Source organism: Melitaea cinxia, chromosome 9 (assembly GCF_905220565.1).
Source record: "Melitaea cinxia chromosome 9, ilMelCinx1.1, whole genome shotgun sequence".
Taxonomy (NCBI): Eukaryota; Metazoa; Arthropoda; class Insecta; order Lepidoptera; family Nymphalidae; genus Melitaea; species Melitaea cinxia.
In genome coordinates, this window is record NC_059402.1 from 9666384 (window position 1) to 9688741 (window position 22358).

General features: G+C 33.6%; 2 protein-coding genes across 2 annotated transcripts; both read right to left on the reverse strand.

Moving 5' to 3' along the window:
- Positions 1–17240: 17240 nt before the first annotated feature.
- Positions 17241–20303, reverse strand: LOC123656643 (uncharacterized protein K02A2.6-like). Its single transcript, XM_045592308.1, has one exon. It carries the CDS (start codon positions 20301–20303, stop codon positions 17241–17243), a length of 3063 nt encoding a protein of 1020 aa, XP_045448264.1.
- On the reverse strand, positions 20303–21157 carry LOC123656644. The gene has a single exon (XM_045592309.1). It carries the CDS (start codon positions 21155–21157, stop codon positions 20303–20305), a length of 855 nt encoding a protein of 284 aa, XP_045448265.1.
- Between the last annotated feature and the right edge of the window lie 1201 nt (positions 21158–22358).

Consider the following 22358-nt stretch of genomic DNA (forward strand, 5'->3'; position numbering starts at 1 on the left):
ACCTATATGAATAAAAATGAATTTCCAAAATGTATGTATAATCGCACATAAGTTCAACACTACACTAAATCATATATATTTTTTGTTTTCGTCATAATCAGCACAATGTTCAACTAAACATTTCTGACCACAGCCAAATAATACTACCTAACCTAAGTTGTTTTTTGTTCCTGCGTTGAGTAAGGTAAGCCAGTGTTCCTAGGGAGTGTTGAGATTACAATCAAGACGGTTGGTCTTCCAATGGTCCCGAACCGTATAGGTTTTTGCCACTGTAGTACTACAAAAAATACATTACTATTTGCCACTTTTTTAGTACACGTGTCTCCATGGATTGAGTGAAAATTTAAAAATGGTGTTGCTTATATCTGATTTTTCTTTGCATTTTATTTAAATTAAATTATCTTTAGTATACCTGAACGGCTTACTATTTTGCCGAATAATAAAAATAAATTTATTTTAAAATATTTTTAGCGTCAATTTCACGTAAGGGGAGGGGGTCCAGACAAATCTCACTAAATCTCACCTAAGGTAGGGGGAGGTCTAAACTGATCGAAAAATAGCTAACGTAATTAATGGATGTCCCCCAAAGCTATCTAATGCTAAAAAAATAATCGAAACCAGTTGAGTAGTTTTTTAGTATTTCAAAGTTTATCAATACACAAATAAATTGTGTTTATAAACATTGACTGTAAAGTGAAATAATTTTTCCACTCGAACACAGCTGCCGAAACATTCAAAGTCTGTGCGCATAAAAGTTATCTGCGTACATTGATATATTGACAACTGTTTTGGATGGAACGTGGAAGCTCTTGTTTATTGATGACCTGTTATTTATTAGACGCGGCGCACTCAGCCCGATGAGAAATGGGAATAAACTTGATACATAAATATAGTATTTTAGATATTTGATGCTAAATTACAGTTATTGTGTTCGTGCATATTGACTATTAATTAATATTAAAATATAAATTTTGTGTGCTCAATACTCCTGTATTAAATATTGTACTTTATATTACAGAGCTTAAAAGTTTGTCTTTAGATATACCGGTTTGTATTTTAAACTTATTTTTTTATTTAATCATTACAGTATAATTATTAAAAAAAAAAAATGATCATTGGGTACAATTTTTCTGGCTTGTAATACCAGTTGTTACGTTTGATGACCCCTTAGCAGAGTGAAGTTTGAATGATACGCAATACTTTTTATTTTTAACCGACTTCAAAAAAGGAGGAGGTTACTCAATTCGACCATATATATTTTTTTATGTATGTTCACGGAAAACTTCGTCATTTATGAACCGATTTTGATAATTCTTTTTTTGTTGGAAAGGAGATATCCCTAGTTTGGTACCATGATAAGGAAACCATGATCTGATGATGGAATCTCAGAGAAATCGAGGGAAATCAAAAATTTCCCAAAGTTTCTGCACTTTTTTAATAATTATTTAATTAACTGTAGTACAATTCGCAATATTCCATGCAATGATAGTTGCTTTGTTATCTGAAGCGGTGTGAAACAGTAGGCGATTCAATTGGCATTGAATCAATTTCTAAGAGATTAGTGGTTTGAATTACACAGACAGGTAGGTACATCTTATGTCCTAATCCGAGCTATTCAGATGAAGCCACGATCACTTTAAATTAATTATACTACAATGTACAAATGTAACGTAAAATACTGTTGTTCATTTTTTGTCAGTAAAATTGTAGTGGAGATGTAATCATTTTGGGTGTTTATATTCCGTGTAATAAGATTTCCTTAAGTATTCCACTAACTTTTTATTTATTAAATTAAATGACAAAAAGTAATATTCACGAAGAAAAATATATAGTTTGAATAAATTTAAATTGTTATTTTGTGACGTATCAAAAATTAGTTTTATAAAAATTTTCAAATATAAAGGAGGTTTTACATAAAGTCAGTAATAGATTATAAATGTGAGTACGCCATAAAATAAGAGAATGAATGAGGAGTAAATAATTATGCTTAAAAATACCAACCTGTATACTTAATGTTATTTATTATTTTTTTATCAATGACTTATTCAAAACAATATATCACAACTTCATTGACCACACATTCTTAAAACGTTAATATGAAACAACGTTAGTAAAAATAAATTAAATAATTATCCTAACAAAACTAAGTAAAGAAGAAAAACGAATATTTAATATAAATAATTATCGCCATTCCATCAAACAGCAGGCAAACATAGTAAAGTAGCCATCCTGGCCCTAACTATTTCCACCGAACAATGTGTTGAGAAAAGAAATATGACGCAATTTTGGTAATGCTTAGTTGTCGAGCCACGAGGGAATGAAAAATTCAGGGGGCCGGCGTACATTACCGCAGCACATTGCTAAGAGCATTTTGTTCCAGAAATATTTTTTGCAGGATGTAACTAATGGCGTTCACTTGTAGGCTGTGTTTAAGTTTCAATGACAGATACTCATGAACAGGGAGTATGTTTACATATAATGGGAAACATGCAAATGTTATAAGTGTCTGATAATTGTTTAGGTGGTATAAATGAATTTTGTACAATCAAAGTCCTTGATATAGTAGTATATGTAATGTTTTAAGTTCATTATGAAAATAAATAAATAAATAATAAGCCTTTATTTCTTTCTCATTTTTTCATACAATTATAATGGTTAAATTTTAGACCTATATAATTATTATTAGTTTTTAAAAATTTATTTTTTACAATATTTGTATTTTTTCATGCAATTACAATGGTTAAATTCTAGACCTATATAATTATTATTACTTTTAATAAATTTATTTTTTACAATATTTGTATTTTTTTCATGCAATTACAATGGCTAAATTCTAGACCTAAATAATAATAATTATTTTTTATATATAAATAGACGTATTCAAAAATATGGTTGAGGAAAAAAATATAAATTTACTTAAATTGAACAAGAAATATTCGTTTTAAGTTGTTCAACATATTATTTAGAAGAGTGTCCATATTTTCGAATTTCTGCATTCTCTCAATAAATTTCTTCACTTTACTAGTTTTATCGGTACTACATAGTTATTTTTAAAAGCTGTCTTACGAGTTTGAACTCTTATAATAACTCTGTATACATAGAGAGTAATAAAAATACAAGATAAGAGCTTGGTAATATATGGTGATCATAAATCCGAGTTATCTTCATAAATATTCGTTGACCCCCGGCAGGAGATCTTAAATCGATTCTACGTGATACGGAATACGAAAAGCGTCTGTATCGATTGCGTTTGGAATATACAGGAATATATTAGTCATTGATCCTAATTATTGGTTTGCGATCAGTCGGTTTTACTTAGTAATGTTTTCAGGTGAACTACTTTTTAATTTTATATTTATAAATTTACCTTAAGAAGTATTTATACACATAAAAGAAGTGTGTATATTTTTAATTGCACACTATGCGTTCAGATGACAAATAAATAACACAAGTTTTTAACTGAATACTTAGTAATAGGTGTGTTATTTATTTATTTTTAATCCGGTATTAATAGAATTTTTGATATAGTGATATCAGTTTCCAGGAATCAGTTTATCAATCTGTCAGTTTCCAGCCAGGAATCAGTTTTATTTTATATCAAATATATGTACTATATCTATCGATTACGACTTAGTTTCATGGAAAATTTAAATTTTTATTCAGCATATTAAAATCTAATTAAAAATTTAATCATATAAGGATCGAATTATTATTAATAAAGGTCGATAGAATGGGAGAGGTACGATTTAAGGTTAAGTAAACCTTCGACAACTACAAACTCATACAAAATTTATGCTCTTAAGTTTCAAAATTCTTTGTTACTGTAAGTTCAGGTTCTAAACGGGCATCATAACATCATGTTTGATTATAACTTGAATTAATAAAAGGAATAATGAATACAGTTTTAGATTTTTGACAAACTTTTAATATTACTTAGAACCAAGTTGGTCACAGAAAAAAAAATTAAATCTAGGTACACCCATAGAACGTAAGCACAGCCCGTACTTCTTCATTTTTGAAATCAAAATTGTTGACACAGTAATTATTTTTTGGGTCAGAGTTACATTTATTAATATAGTCAAGTGTAAACATCGATAATTATAATTTTTAGTGACATGACGAGCGTTGCATTTCAGCAAATCGTCAACGATGTCGATATCGATTTTATAATATTATGTTTTTAACCGACTTCCAAAAAAGGAGGAGGTTCTCAATTCGACTGAATTTTTTTTTTTTTTTTTTTTATGTATGTTACATCAGAACTTTTGACTGGGTGGAGCGATTTCGACAAATTTTCTTTTAATCGAAAGGTGGTGTGTGCCAATTGGTCCCATTTAAATTTATTTGAGATCTAACAACTACTTTTCGAGCTATATCTAATAATGCGTTTTTACTTGACGCTTTTTTCGTCGACCTACGTTGTATTATACCGCATAACTTTCTACTGGATGTACCGATTTTGATAATTCTTTTTTTGCTAGAAAGGAGATATCCCAAGTTTAGTACCATGATAAGGAAACTAGGATCTGCTGATGGGATCTCAGAGAAATTGATGGAAATTCTCGAAAATCCGCAATAACTTTTTACTGGGTGTACCAATTTTGATAATTTTTTGTTTTTGGAAAGAAGATATCTTTAGTTTAGTACCATGATAAGGAAACCAGGATCTGATGATGGGATCTCAGAGAAATCGAGGGAACTTCTTGAAAATCCACAATAACTTTTTACTGGGTGTACCGATTCTAATAATTTTTAATTTAATCGAAATCTGATGTTTGTCATGTGGTCACATATAAATTTCATTGAGATCTGATAACTACTTTTTGAGTAATCTTTGATAACGCGCAGTTACTTGACTATTTTTTCGTCGATCTACGTTGTATTACTCGTCGATGTAATTGAAGTCGGTTTTTTTTCGTTTGCGAGCAAACACAATTATTTATAATATTATATTTAAATTGACAACGTGACTACGATACAAAATTTAGTAGTGCTGTATTTCATGCAAGATATAACTAATCTATATAAATAAATAAAATTGGAGTCATACACGGTATATATAAAAAAAAATAACATTTTTTTACAATTTTTGTCTGTCTGTCTGTCTGTTTGTTCCGGCTAATTTCTGAAATGGCTCGACCGATTTTGGCAGGACTTTCACTGGCAGATAGCTGATGTAATAAGTAGTAACTTAGGAGTAACTTTTATTTTTAAAATTTATTTATTTTATAACTCTGCAAACTGAACAATAACTTTTTTGTTAATATCCACGCGGACGAAGTCATGGGCACAGCTAGTATATAACTAATAAAACACAGTTTTTTTAACATAGTAACAGCAGTTTCTGGTGATCATTCTCTGGAAAAATTTACATTCACTACTACTAATTTTTAATTACTTTTAATTACAAATAATAATTAATTAATTTAAAAATGATGATGCAATGACGTTGTTTTGCTTTGCTTTTATAGCCTGGAACAAAGTAATTTTTGATTTTGATTTTATACTTATTGTATACAGGATTACTGTATTAATAATAGTTTGTATTTTAAAAGGTATTAGAAAAACCCTTTAAATAGATCCGTCACATGGATGAATCTTTAGAAATGTGACAAGTTGGTACTTGAAATGCTCACAAAGTTCCTGTTAAAAGGGGTACGAAATATTTGATTTTTTTGATCAACCCAAAATGTAATGTACATATTCTTATCACACCTGCTTTGTTTTTATAGTTTTTATTACAGAATAAAAAAAATTGTAATAAAATATTTATTGTCTTTTTTTATAACCAATTTTAAATATAAAAAGAATGTTTTGTACAATTACTTGTTTTACTAAGATTATAGCTGTTAATAATTATAGCAATTATTTCATTATAATAAAAAAACTTTTTAGAATTATATCGTGGTTTATTAAGTTTTTATATGCCTGACGTTTCAAATGCTTTACAGTAACCATGGACATTGACAGGATTGGACCGAGAAGAGGTTTCATTGAATTTATTTGCTAATAATAAGCGAAATACACAATCAAGTGAATGAATAATGTATTTAAAATTTAAACACATGACGAAACACATCCGCGTAACTAAAAGTTTGTATCTTTAAAACACCACATTAGTTATAAAATCAGTTTTATAATACTGAAGACTCCGAATGAATACACTTAATAGTTGCTTATTGCTTCGTACTCTATCAAAGCCGTGTAGAGATATAGTAAGGAGTGATTGAAGTTAGCGCAATATATGAAAAAGTTTTTCTTTAAGAAGAACACCCGTCATATATCTCTTAACGATAATAAATAAAATGAACAATAACATCTCATCATCGTCTTTTGTTTTACTTGATTTAATTTTGTACATTTTTACCGTGTGTTGTTCTTTTAAAATATCATCATCATGTTTTCATCTACATACGTTGTGACTGGTCCATGTACCTAATTGAAGTCGGTTTTTTTTCATTTGCAAGCAAAATTATTTAAAAATTATTAAACTTGTAACGTATTTCTAAAACTAGGCATATTTCGATTATTGTGACGTTACCTAATGCATTTGTCCTTTTCTGAGTTTCAAAAACTTGAGTGGTAACAAAATTATTTGTTCATATTTTTTGAAGTCTAATCTGCGAAAAGTAGAATGGTATTATTAAGTTTAAGGACTGACAACTTTATTTTTTGTAACTTTCTACTTGCAAATTATATCAAATATCGATAATGTAACATGCTCACTTAAATTATTGAAATCGAATTTTACTACCAGAAAATGTGTCAAATCATACGAGACCCTATCTCACGGTCGCTGTAGTTACCTATATTTACTGAATTCGCGTCTAAAGTGCCTCTATCAACCTTGATGGAGCCGATGTGACGAGAATCGGAAATGGGATCGGAATGTTTTGTGGTTATTTCGATTGAACCCTGAAATAGGTACTCTTGAAATTTCAAACCATACAACAGGCTTTCTTCTTAAATGTATAGCTTCTTCGAATGAAAAAGGTTTCTGTTAAGAAGTAAAAGGATGAGTGGATTTCGGTTAACTTTGACTAAAGTTAGAGCGGGTATTACTCAACAACTTCTATTCACACATGTGAAAATGCTGTTTCAAATATTAGGGATATTACAAAATGGGTAGCTCATTTTATATTCTACATCACAGAATGTACGAGTTTTGTAAGATAAGTCTTAAGAACGAACCTTAACAAATATAACATTTTTAAATTCAAAATATTTTACGAAATCTTTCAACTTAGTTGTATATATGCTTTGATTACAGCCGAGGTTTATGACTATTATGCTACTGAGACCGGGCCGTATCCCAACAAACACCTACAAATATAAATACAATGGAGTGTTGTTGACACAACGGTGATCGGGTATTATTGATGAGAATAATTTATCGCAATGGTCGATCCGCTCTCCGAGGGGAATGGGAATAGAATCACCACGAGAACACCGCTCCGAAATTTATGACCTTTTCCCCTCAACCTTTGATGACTTCTACTTTTTTTCTAAAAATAAAGCAACCACAAAATATACTCAACAATATTAAAATCTATTCAACATTACATATATTTATTTACTCTGAAAATAAGAAAGTGGAAAAAAAGTTGTAAATATTTTTATAGTAAGTGTGAAGTGTCCAAACCTGAAATTTGTTGCAGAATTGATTAGGGTCTTATTTTGAACAATCGCTTGAAGCCCTTGATGCGTGTCAGAACGAACTAGGAATATAAATTGAGACGAAACTATTAACCCAATATCTAGGGACGGTCAGACCTTCGTCATTTTATAAAGTCTGAAAGTTTCACAGCGAATGCTTTCAATGTAGGTAGAAGCAATGACCAAATATGAAGTTTGACTCATAGTGGCTTTAGCAGATACCAGGTGGAAAAGGCGTACAAAATACCAACGTATAATGAGAAGTGCGATTGCATAGCGAAAAAAATATTGTATAATAAATAATTATAATAATCATCATCATCATCATCTTCCTGCCCTTATCCCACTTATGTAGGGTCGGCACAACATGTTTTCCTCTTCCATTCCTCTCTATTATTCGTCACTTCAGTGCTTACTCCTTTCTTTCTCATATCCTCACTCACACAAAAAATAATTATAATAATCGTGTGGATCAATTATTACGAATTTAACCAAAACATTGTCTACGATAAAATCGAATGGAATTTCATGAATTAAGTTTTTTAATTTTTTTTTTATAACTAAAATTGCTGGTGTAGGCCGGAATTTTTGGTGCAAGCTTGGGGAGGCATATGGCCAGTAGTGGACTGCGATAGGCTGAAATGTGATGATGATAAGAGATGGTAATAACGATTCTATAACTTTAAACTTAATAGTTATTTTATATAATTACTTTTATAGACATAATAACAGTAAAAATTTCATTACTTTTATTATTATTCATATAAAACAACAACAATGATTATAGATAAACCTCTTTCAAAATATTCTCTATTAATTATTATTATATAACTTGAAATAAAGTTTATGGAGTATATATACAAAAAGGATTTTTTCTTGAAAAGAAATGGCATGGTTTATTATAAAGACGAGTCTTCAAAACTAGTTTTCAGACATAATTTTATCTTTTCTACGGAAATAACTCCACATAAAAATTTATGTAACTGTTTTAAAATCTTATGCAAATTAATCTATAAAAAACATAGGTAACTGAACACATACATGTTACTTAAAAGGAAAATATGCTACTGCTCAAAAGAGGGTTATATTTTCAGGTTTTCATTAAGATAAGGTAGACAGGGTAGTACAATAATAGAAGAGGTAAAAATAAAGTAGACAAAATTAATCGAATATTCGAATATCGTGTAGTGACTGTAAAATTTTCTTAATCTTTAAATAAAAATCTTTAAATAAAAAAATATTTCGTCGCATTCTAACGAAGTATGCGAATAAATTGAGCTAGCGTGGCTTCGGTGACCTGGAAAATAAAATGGCTACCCACGTAGTTCAAAGAGCTCATTATGACACAAAATCTAGTAAACCTGCATCAAACTAATTTTCATTCAAGTGAAATTTGTTGACACTAGGTTTCCATCAAGACATGTCAGTGATACAGTGATTAAAAAAACACATCAAAATTTTTTAGTAAAACCGACAAATAGGCCAAATTTTATTATATTACCGACTTTTCATATTGGAATCAAGCGAAATTTCTCCAATAACAATAATACTGTAGCGAAGAAATACTCAGTACTTTAATGTAATACAATTATATAAGTATATTTCAAGAGGTTTTAGAATCTTAATCGATTCGAGTTCCATTGAGAATTCAATATTATAGAAAACAGATTTCTATTCTCATTGGAAGCCATTAAAGGAAATGAAGGATTGAAATAATATGGATTTTGTTTTGACTTGAAATAAAGATACGACTTACGTTGTTGAAATATTGAGAGTCGGTCCATCTGCAATATAACTTAAAAGTCGCTCATAAGAATTAGGGGCGTGAAATTCTTTCAATAGATTCTTTTGACTTTACTTTGCAATCTAAATTAGGATACAAGTTTCGTAATACAACATGACATGTCTCGCTCTACTTTTGATTATTACAAAATATAAATGTACAATAATGATAATTGGTGGTCACCCAGAGGTCGAAATTCGAATTACAAATATAAATTACAAAATTAAACAAAAAAAAAAATTAATTAAAACCCTTTTAAAAAAAAATTCAATTTGAGACTACAGACTTTGACAACCAACGAAATAGTATAATATACATGTGTGTGTTCAACATGGTAGTGTGTGTAATGTTTCTTTTATTGATGAACTCCTTCTACAAATGCACTCCTTCTCTATATAAACGATAAGTGTACGAAATTTCGTAAAAATGGGTATAAAGTTTTTGCTTCACGTATTAATTTATAGATTACTAGCTGTGCCCGCGGCTTCGCCCGCGCTGAAATTAGTGTGTTACAAAGTTTTCCCGGCAAACTTCCAGTGAAACTCTCATCAAAATCGGTTTAGCCGTTCCGTAAACCTTCCTCTTGCCAATGGTGAAGCCCTCTCTCCAATGCTGAAACCGCATGAAAATCCGTTCAGTAGATTTTGAGCGAATCGATCACATACAAAGTATATGGGGACTTTTCTCGTGATGAGTGAGTTAGTGACCTTTCTCTTTTACATATATAGATTACGATACATAATTTGGACACCTCCTCAACATGTATAGAGCATACATTTTAAATTTGAAATCTCTTACTTCAAAAATATAGGACTTTCATACAAATTTCCAACCCCCGTTTTATCCCTTTAATGTAAGAGTTTCGTAAAATCAGTTCTTAGCGGATATCTACGCCCTATAAGGAACCTACCTGCTAAATTCCAACTTTGTAGCTGTTATAGTTTCGGAGGTTTCGTGAAGAGTGAGTCAACCTACCATCCCCCGTTTTAACTCCAAAAGAGAGTTCGTTTCTAAAGATACATTATTTGAACACCTTTCTACCATCTATAGAGCATACATTTTAAATTTAAAGTCTCTTACTTCAAAAACATAGACTTTCATACAAACTTCCAACCCCCGTTTTATCCCTTTAAGGTTCGAGTTTCGTAAAATCAGCTCTTAGCGGATGTCTATGCCTTATAAGGAATCTTTCTGCCAAATTTCAAGTTTGTAGGTGTTATAGTTTCTGAGATTTTGTGATGAGTGAGTCAACCTATCATCCCCCGTTTTAACCCCAAAAGGGAGTTGATTTCTAAAGATACATTATTTGGACACCTTCTCATCACTTATAGAGCATACATTTTAAATTTCAAGTCTCTTACTTCAAAAACATAGGACTTTCATACAAACTTGCAACCCTCGTTTTACCCCCTTAGGGGTCGAGTTTCGTAAAATCCGTTCTTAGCGGATGTCTACGTCCTATAAGAAGTCTACTTGCCAAATTTCAAGTTTGTAGGTGTTATAGTTTCGGAGATTTTGTGATGAGTGAGTCAACCTATCATCCCCCGTTTTAACCCCAAAAGGGAGTTGATTTCTAAAGATACATTATTTGGACACCTTCTCATCACTTATAGAGCATATATTTTAAATTTCAAGTCTCTTACTTCAAAAACATAGGACTTTCATACAAACTTGCAACCCTCGTTTTACCCCCTTAGGGGTCGAGTTTCGTAAAATCCGTTCTTAGCGGATGTCTACGTCCTACAAGGAGCCTACCTGCCAAATTTCAAGTTTGTAGGTGTTATAGTTTCGGAGATTTCGTGATGAGTGAGTGACCTTTCGCTTTTATATATATTATTATTATAGATAAAGGTTTAATTCAAGAAACTAGTACGTTGTGTTAAAGTATTCGAATTACCCATGCTGTAATTAGTTACATCGTGTCGAGCAATATCGCAGACAGCTTATATTAGTCCATTAAACAGTAGAAGGTTCTCTATTGGTTTATTCTATATTTTTGATAATAATTGTACGGTATAATTTGTCTGTCTAAAGGAGTTTTGTGTGACTCAAATATTTTAAAGCCAAATATTACTTTTAAACAACAACTAATGTTTTCCTGAAATGAAAATGAAAATAATATTAATATTTAGTATGGTCTCTGCGCCTATTTAGTTTTTTGTTTATTTAACGACTGCTATTTTTTTTTATAAATACATGATAAACTAATTCGGTAAAAAAACAGCATAATATAATTTTGATTTTTTGATTTAGTTTGAGGATAAAAACATGTAAGAGACACTTAAAAATTGCAATAATCAATTCATCCTCATCAAATCCATTATTAACCCTTGTCTTAGAATTCTAGAATTCAAATTTCGTGTGTTTAATTTATTAGATGCATCCGCCTCGAGCGTCAAGAAGCAAATTGAAGCTTAAACAAGATCGCTCTTATTTACAACCTAGGCTACTCAACTAAGCTATTTGTATATCATATATACCAAACTATACTATATAACTTAGCTATAAAGTATATGTAGTTTTTAAAAATAATAATAACTATCGATATTCTATGAGAATCACATCACTATGAATTAAATTTTAGGTGAAATTTTCATGTGAACTCAGAGTGTCATCGATTAAAAGTAAGGAAATTTTCTAAAGTAATTTTTCTAAAGGGTTTCCATATAGTGAGTATAGTGATGGGTTCATACATTAGAAATATATTTGCGATTTAATAATCGATTTAATAAATTGAGATAATTCTCAACTCAAAGAAGAGTCGTTAACAATCTGTTACAGAACAGAGTATATTATTGTATGATGCTGCAGTGCAGGTGAGCTTAGTAATGTGATCTTTTATATGATTTTGTCAGCTTGGGTATTTATAGCTTGACAACACGAACATAAAGTTATATGAAAATCTTTGACATCGTTCCATAGCTTAATTGGCTAGAGCGCCGACACGGTCAGTCGGAGACGCGGGTTCGAATCCCGCTGGAGCGGTCAATTTTTGATATGATATTAAAAAATGTTTAGAATTCCTAATGTGAGGGTAACACAAAAATAAAATCGTACTTATTAAAAATAGCATTGTGTCGTCTCCTGTCAAAGATTTTCATTGTAATATGAAACTTTGAATAGTTACGGGTCTCTGTAAAAAACTCACTATAGACGGCGCCACGGTTCGCTTAAACCGAAAATAAAAATCATCATATCAAAAATTTCGCTCTAGCGGGTACATCGTTCCATAGCTTAATTGGCTAGAGCGCCGACACGGTCAGTCGGAGACGCGGGTTCGAATCCCGCTGGAGCGGTCAATTTTTGATATGATATTCAAAAATGTTTAATATATATTCTTATTAAACAAAAAATAAAGTGAAAATGATGAAAACAAATTATCCATAATTACGAGTATATAATATTTTTTTGAACATCAATATCATTGCAAAAGAAAAACCAAATAAATATCTTTTGGTACATAATCTTTTCAGGAATAAATGCGGTTCGAATTTCCGTATTTACCTACTTATCTATTCGGAGGTGAAATTAGCTTTAAGATCCACTAAGTCCATTCGTTGCAGGAACAATTGGCGTGTGACAGCCACAGAGGATTATTTTTATTACAACGAAAAAAACGTTGTTCTTTTTATGAAAGAATTTATCTTCTCATATACGTAAATAATACTTCTAAAAATTAGTAAAATTATAATTTTGTATTTTGTAAACTTTAATATTTCAATAAATACTTATATTTCAATCATCGGACATTAATTTTAAGAATAGGTCAGTTCGTTAATGTGCACAATACATTTTATTATGACAAAACTTTTGGTATATTCAATTGTAATTATATATTTGTACCTTGTTATACAGAAGGAAATAAATATTATTATTGCAAAAGCGACCTTATTACAGATAACATATTATTAAAAGAAACAATATATTACGAAAGTTATTTTTTTAAGCTACATATCATTATAAGGGACTCGTTTTGCGTTTTTACGTTTCGTTAAAAAAATTGAATCGAGTACGCTGTTAAAAGGCATTCCATAGTCTTATAGCTTTATAAAGACTACGCTATAGCTTTGGCTGGGTACTATATAGTTAATTGACATCTTGAAAGCGAAGTTTTAGCATGCTAGAAACGTTTGAGAAGCGTTCCAAGAAAAATGAAGCGTTCTCTTAAATAAGTAGAAGAGTTAGCACGGTAAAGATAAAGTAAAGGAAAAATAGAAGATTTAAATTACGTCACACTCTTATTTTAAGCCATTTTAGCCGTTCATTCATCTTGATGAAAACTGAGTTGTTCTTTTATTTACCCTAATTTCCTACAAAGATAAAAGCTATGCCTTATATTGAAAAAGAAATTTAAATATATCGAAGAATAACGTAGATAAGTGGTTGGGGTATCGTTTGGGCTGACTAATAACATTCCGTGTAACGTAATTTGTGACAAAAATATTTAAATTGACATAGCAATAAGTAATCTAATATGCTTATACGCCTGTTAACGAACAACTGTACTTTTAAACGAATTATAACTACATAAAATATTGTTATTGTTGCCTAAATCAGACTTAAGTTTGGACGGTTAAGATTTTATTATCCAGGTCGCGGAAGCTACGCCCTCGATTTATTTGCATAGCTCATTATAAAGTAAAAAATAATTTCGCTAGGCCGAGGCTTCATTTAATAGTATTTTCAGCATTGTCAAGTATGTTTTACTTAAAAAGTAGCAGACAAGTGTTAAGTATATTATTTTGCTTAAAAATCTATAAAATTATAATCAATATAAATAATTAGACATCTATTTCTTTGTAGTGAAAATTGTACAAACATTATTATGTAAATAATTGATATTAAGCAAATAAATTATTTATCTACTCTTACTATACAACTCTTCTTCTACAAGGAAGAGAGAGAGAGAGAAGAGAGAAAATAGAGACTTATGCCCAACAGTGGGACATTACAGGTTGAATCAAAGTTCGAATCTGAGTGTATATCATTGTAGGTCCCTGGCTCGCTTGTAGAACACTTAAAATCTATAGGTTCCTGTTGGGATCAAGATTAGCTGATAGTCTTCCAACCCACATCGGAGCAGCGTGGTAAATATACAACAACACTTTTCCGATTTGGATAAGAAGTTTTTGTCATGAGACGTTTATAGACTATTGTGTTATTAAAAAAAAAATGGTAACTTTTTCACAACCTGTGCTTGTCAACTAATTCTACATTCATAATTTTATATTGTTATTATTAAAATATGTGTTAATATGTTCTAAAATATCATTTAGACATTTTTTTAACAAACATCAAAATTAAAATTAACATTAAAGAAATATAAAAATTTAAATGAATGAGAGGTAGACTTATGTACTAATTAAATTAAAAACGTTATTTAAAAATAGGGGTTGATGACAGAAGGGTGAAAATTTAGGGTTGTATGTATTTTTAACGCCAAATCATAATAAAATAAAAAATAAATAATTTATCTAAAAATTAAAAAATATTGGGGTGAACTACCCTTAACATTTAAGGGGGTGAAAAATAGATTTTGTTCGATTCTCAGACCTACCCAATATGCATACAGAATTTCATGAGAATCGGTCAAGCCGTTTCGAGAATTTTATATATTAGATTTAACAGTTCAAACACAAAAGTGAATTAATTCTATTTGTATGTAATACGATTTTCAGGCCAAGTTACACTTTTTGTTGGTGTTGTTTGCGGTTTTCAGCGCGGTTTCAAATATATGGCGGGATATTTGAGTGACACGTTTTTCTTTTGTTCCGCTGTATTTTATTTCCGGGGGAGATATTCGCTGTAATTTTGACAAGGAATACAATTGATATCAAATTTTTGATGGGGAACGTCAATGATACGCTGTAGAAAAAATATATAGGAAATTCTACTAAAAACTTTATAAAATACAGTATATTATTTTTGTTTTTGTACGAGATATTCCCGACTAGAATTTTTTTCGTGTTCCTTAGAAGGACCGAACCGGGCATGCCTGATCTGGACCGGATAAGGTATGTAACGCAGAAGATTTGTCTGAACCTGATCAGGATGAGATGAGATTTCCTGATCGGGTCCAGATCAGGCAATCTCATCTCATCCTAATCACCCGGCTTAGACCGGGTACTGATTCAGTATGCCTTACCATACTTGATTATATTTTACATCAGGCTGTCCTTATCTGGACCGGACCGGGTCCTGATCCAGTATGCCTCACCATACTTGATTATATTTTACATCAGGCTATCCTTGTCTGGACAAGACCTGGTCCTGATAAAGCTTGCCGGATCAGGCATGCCTTATTCTATCCTGATCCGGTCCAGATACATGATCTCGTTGAGCCTAACCTTTTTTCTAGTCGGGTTACTGTTACTTGTCTTGAAGTCGAGATGCGTATACTTGTTTCTATAAAAGTTTAAACTAAAAAAGACTGATTTTTCTTTGTTCTATGTATGGGCTACGGTAGATTAAAAGGCGTGACTTTTGTTTTTGTTCGTACTACCACTCATATAACGCATACACTAGGTTCTATGACAGTATAATATAACTCCAAAAACTTTGTAAGTACATTAAATAAATAGAAATAATAAACCTCTTTATACTGAGTACAAGTTCACTCAGTCTAACGAAGCACTATTGTATTGTCACAACAATAATCATCCTAATCTTCAAAAAGTATGTATATTATTTAAGTGCGTATAGAAAATATTGACATTACTTAACATTTTTGATTAAAGCAATCTTGAATTATTTTTCTGAATAAGTCCGAAGGCTATTTATCATGGAAATAACAACAAATATATACAAAATTTGACACACAAGCTTTTCAAAAATCGATACATACCTACGTAAAAATACAATATACGTTCTAAATTTTAGTTTACTCACTTTCCTTGAACAAATAGGATTACCATTAAATTAAGCTCTTTCCAACAAAAAGGTTTTTCAAAAGCGTTTTACGTTTTATGACGATTTTAGCGAAGATACAAACGGAAGAATAGAGATTTTTATGTAAAAATAATTAGTTATTTTCTTTTATGTGAGTTGAATCGTGAGGTTCATAAACATAAAATAAAATAATCGAAATTTACACGATCACAGTCACCCGTGTAAATTTCGATCCCGTGGAAATCTATACTAAGAGTTTCTTGCTTGTTTGTTTGAATGCGCTACTCTCAGAAACTACTAGTCCGATTTGAAAAATTCTTTCAGTTTTAGAATATCATATCAAAAATTGACCGCTCCAGCGGGGTTCGAACCCGCGTCTCCGACTGACCGTGTAGGCGCTCTAGCCAATTAAGCTATGGAACGATGTACCCGCTAGATCGAAATTTTTGATATGATGATTTTTATATTCGGTTTAAGCGAACCGTGGTGCCGTTTATAGTGAGCTGTTTACAGAAACCCGTTTAGGAGTTAAACAATATATTTATTTACAGTTTAACACTCGAACAATATAAATATCCGATATCCACAATTTTATTTTTTACAAAACCAAATTACGTTTTTCTCGCTAGCCCTTGTCAAAATTCTCGATCATGCGCTCTGTACTCTTTCTAGAGCGTTCTTTAAGAAATGACAAATTAATTTGAATTTAAAAATTGCTAGTGAAATAACTAATGTCAAATACGCCGTATACTACGGGTATCGTGCGGATATGCTTGTTTATTAAATATATATAAAAATAATATTTTGTAAATCAAATAATAAAAGTTAATATATGTGTAATACAAATAAATATAATATACATAAACAAATAATAAATGCCAGGTAGCCTACACCGCCTACCCTCCAGAGACCGTCAAGGGCGATAAAAATCTGGAAAATGAACTCGACGTCCAGAACGAGTTGTATGCTCTTTCTGAACATTTGGTAAAGGTTCTGGTTCGGAATTTGTAGGGTCAGGCAGTATAAAGGCCGGCTTAATGCGGTCTATTGATACCGTGACTTCTTTACCCTTTAAAAGTATTTTAAAAACTTTGTCATCCCTTGACAAAACCTTATGGGGGCCTGAATATGCAGGATGAAGAGAACCACGCGATGCGTCTTCGCGGAGGAAAATGTGATCGGTGGTTGCTAGTTCCTTATAAACAAAGACTTTTGGGCTACCGTGACGAGAAGCGGGCGAAGGTTTCAATCGTAATACAATCTGTTTAAGGCGAGCGGAGAAGTTAGAGAGATCCGTTGTACTGCCGTCAGTAGGCTGAAAGAATTCGCCCGGTAATCTTAACGGCTCTCCGTAAACAAGCTCGGCAGATGAGCACTGAAGATCCTCTTTGAAGGCACTACGAATGCCTAGGAGAACCCATGGCAGAGATTCCGTCCACCTGTCATTAGCATGGCAAACGATGGCAGCTTTGAGTTGACGGTGAAATCTTTCCACCATGCCATTGCATGCTGGATGATAGGCAGTCGTGCGCTTATGCTCGAAACCAGCAGTCTTTGAGAGGCACTGAAATAACGCCGACTCAAATTGACGACCACGGTCGGTTGTAATTGTAGATGGACAACCGAATCGAGCGATCCACGTTGACAGGAGTGCTTGGGCCACTGTTTCCGCAGTAATATCCGCGATCGGCACTGCTTCCGGCCACCGAGTAAATCGGTCTACCGCCGTTAGACAATACCGATAGCCTTGCAAAAGTGGTAAAGGGCCAATAATGTCAATGTGGATTTGGGTGTAACGAACTTTAGGCAAGGTGTACGTACCGAGAGGTGAAGTAACGTGTCGATTGACCTTGGCTTTCTGACATGCTAGACACGCGCGAGCCCATTCACGGCAGTCTTTGCGTATGCCAGGCCAAACGAATCGTTCTGCAACGAGTTTTATTGTCGCACTAGCGCCAGGATGACTCAGCGAGTGAAGGCTCTCAAAAACTTGCTTGCGAAAAATCTTAGGTACATAGGGTCTAGAGGTCGGTGTACTGACGTCGCAATACAACGGAACTCGACTTCCAGGTACCATCAGCTTCTCTAAACGCAGAGACGAACCTGCTGTCAGAAGAGTTTGGAGCTCTGAGTCGCACGATTGGGCTTGGGCTATGTTCTCGATACTAACCGGTTTACCTAGTTCTTCAATTCTCGACAAGGTATCGGCAACTACGTTACTCTTGCCAGATATGTGTCGGATATCGGATGTGAATTGAGCTATGAAATCGAGGTGTCTATACTGTCTAGGTGAACAGTTTTTCTTCCTTTCATGGAATGCAAAACTGATCGGCTTATGGTCAGTATAGATAACGAAATGCCGGGCCTCGAGCATAAATCTGAAATATTTAATGCCTTCATATATGGCGAGCAATTCCCTATCGTATGGTGAATATTTCACCTGTGATGGGCTCAGCTTCCGCGAGAAGAAGGCTAGTAGCTGCCATGCCTCGTTCTTGTACTGTTGCAGGGCTGCACCAATTGCCTTATCGGAGGCATCTGTCACCAAGGCAAGTTTAGCAGTACAGTCGGGGTGTGCTAATAAAGCTGCCTCTGCGAGGCTGTTCTTACATGCGATGAAGGCTTCAAGGGCCTCCCCAGTAAGATTTATAGGTTGTGACCCTTTGACAGAACCCGTCAGCAACGCATGTAGTGGAGCCTGGACTGCCGCTGCTTTAGGAAGAAATCCCCTGTAAAAATTGAGCATGCCCAAAAATGCCCTGAGCTGACGTACCGTAGTTGGAGTTGGAAACTCTTTGATCACCTGTACCTTGGATTCCAAAGGTTTGGAGCCGTTCTCGGAGATTGAGTAACCTAAAAATTTTACCTCTGGCACACCGAAAACGCATTTTGCCGTATTCACTAGCAAGCCATATTCTCTTAGCTTGGTGAAAACTTGGCGGAGATGGTGTTCGTGCTGCTGCTCATCCTTAGAAAAAACTAAGATATCATCCAGATAAACAAAGACAAAGTCTAGACCTCTAGTGACTTCGTCTAGAAACCTTTGGAAGGTCTGACCCGCATTCCGGAGTCCGAAGGTCATAAAAGGGAATTCGTATAGACCGAATGGAGTAGTAATCGCGGTCTTCGGAATGTCTGCTGGATCGACAGGTATCTGATTGTATGCCTTCAGTAAGTCGATGGTGCTAAAAATTTTGCAGCCCACGAGATTGTGAGCAAAGTCGTGGATGTGTTTAATCGGATACCTGTCAGGCACAGTTCGGGCATTTAGCATACGGTAGTCACCACAGGGACGCCAACTGTTGTCTTTTTTAGGCGCTAGGTGAAGAGGAGATGCCCAAGGACTCTGTGAAGGTCGAGCCGTCCCGTTAGCAAGCATAGCCTCGAACTCCTGTTGAGCAATTTTGAGTTTATCGGGTGCTAATCTACGTGGAGTACAAGATACTGGAGGGCCTGGAGTGGTGCGAATATGGTGTACAGTATTGTGTTTTATGTCGCGATATGTACCACTTGGACGGGTGATTTCGGGAAATTCCTCAAGAATTTTGTGATACCGAGTCTCACCGGTCAAGATTTTGACAGAGGCTATATTAATACAACTAACGACTTTGGCTGTGGATGAAAGTGAAGTTATACTATCTAACAAGCGTTTGTTACGACAATCAACAATGAGACCATAAAAGTTTAAAAAATCTACGCCTATTATAGGTTTAGTTACATCGGCTACAACAAATCGCCAATTAAACAATCTTCGCAAGCCAAAGTCTAGATTAAAATGTACAAAACCATATGTAGATATAATAGAACCATTTGCAGCACACAGATTGTAATCCGTTTTGGCACGACGATATTGAATAAGTGACCGAGGGTAGACACTTAGATCGCTTCCTGTGTCGATCAAAAACTGCACCTTCGAAGCTCGATCCGTGAGAAATAGGCGACCAGTAGCAGAGGATGGGCAGTCAGCAGTCGCCATTATTGACCGCCCCTGTCGTTTCCCTCCTTGAAGTCGCATGGTTTTATGCATTTGCTGGCTTTTACTCCAAACTTCCAGTGGTACCAGCAGAGTGGGTACTTCCTAAAATTCGACTGAGATCGTCTAGACCTGGATGCCGATCTGCGCTGAGATGATCTTGCTGATCTGGTACTCGATCTACTTCTTTCCGACGCTAGTTGCTGGAACTGTCTCCGAAGTTCGGCGACTTCTCTTGTAAGTGCTTCAACGGCTGAGCTGGAACTGGCTTGGGGTTGGCTGGCAGACGTCACCGTGGGTGACGGAGTAGCTAACTCGTGGATACGATCAGCTAAATCTGCCAAATCGTCGATGCAGGTTGAAGATGGTTGGCCTGCGAGCACTGTCTGGATTCCGTGCGGGAGACGACTAACCCAAATGGTCCGTAGGAAGTCATCAGGAACATTGGCACCAGCAAGGCTCTTTAAATGGCGCAAAAATTGAGAGGGCTTACGGTCTCCAAGCTCCTCGTGCGTCAAAAGCTGCTTAATTTTCTTTTCCTTAGATGACGCTAGCCGCTTAATCAGCTCGGTCTTCAGCTTTAAAAATTTGTTAGTAGGTGGTGGACTAATAATAATATCCTTTACCTCTCTGGAAATTTCGTTGTCAAGCTGGCCCACTACATAATAAAATTTTGTAGCATCTCTTGTTATACCAGATATTGTGAACTGCCCTTCTACTAGCGCAAACCAAAGTTCTGGTTCCTCCGGGCAGAACGGGGGGAGTCTAGCGCTGACTTTAAAAATTTCAATATCACTATCGAGAGATTTTTCTGTCGGCGCGGTACCGCTACATGCATCTTGATATTCTTTATCCATCGTTCAAAAGCGGGGTCACCAGTTTAGGAGTTAAACAATATATTTATTTACAGTTTAACACTCGAACAATATAAATATCCGATATGGATATCGGATATTTATATTATTAATTTTATTTTTTACAAAACCAAATTACGTTTTTCTCGCTAGCCCTTGTCAAAATTCTCGATCATGCGCTCTGTACTCTTTCTAGAGCGTTCTTTAAGAAATGACAAATTAATTTGAATTTAAAAATTGCTAGTGAAATAACTAATGTCAAATACGCCGTATACTACGGGTATCGTGCGGATATGCTTGTTTATTAAATATATATAAAAATAATATTTTATAAATCAAATAATAAAAGTTAATATATGTGTAATACAAATAAATATAATATACATAAACAAATAATAAATGCCAGGTAGCCTACACCCGTAACTATTCAAAGTTTCATATTACAATGAAAATCTTTGACAGGAGACGACACCGTGCTATTTTGTAATATTTACGCTTTTATTTTTCGTGTTAACCACACATTAGGAATTCTAAACATTTTTGAATATCTTATCAAAAATAAACCGCTCCAGCGGGGTTCGAACCCACGTCTCCGACTGACCGTATCGGCGCTCTAGCCAATTAAGCTATGGAACGATGTACCCGCTAGATCGAAATTTTTGATATGATGATTTTTATATTCGGTTTAAGCGAATATAAAAATCGTAATATTAATAAATTCTTTCAGTGTTAGATAGCCCATTTATTGAGGAAGGATAGGTTATACTTCCCCAGTTAGCCCAAAGAAACTGTTCCACGCGCACGAAATCGCGAGCAGAAGCTAGTGCCGGGATAAAAAGTAACGTATGTGTTAATCTAAATCTCCAGCATCTGTGTATGAAGTTCCATTATAACCAGAATAGTAGTTTTAGCGTGAAAGGATAGCAAACATCCATCCATGCCCACAAACTTTCATATGTATAATATTAGTAGGATATATAAAAACCATATTTGTATACTTCCATTAATTTACTTAATAAGGCTGTAAAAGTAGTCAGTTTCTTGGTACAAAATACCAATAGAAATACATAAAAATCACGCAGCCCATTAAGTATACTATACGTTAGGGTAAACCGCTTTAGGCATTCTACATGAGAATCTAAAGCGCTGTCAAGTACGTTTCATGTACTTATTCAAAATATAAAATAATAATGAAATACTTAAG

Coding starts and splice junctions, on each gene's coding strand:
- LOC123656643 (XM_045592308.1), bottom strand. CDS start 20,303: ATGGCGACTGCTGACTGCCCATCCTCTGCTACTGGTCGCCTATTTCTC.
- LOC123656644 (XM_045592309.1), bottom strand. CDS start 21,157: ATGGATAAAGAATATCAAGATGCATGTAGCGGTACCGCGCCGACAGAA.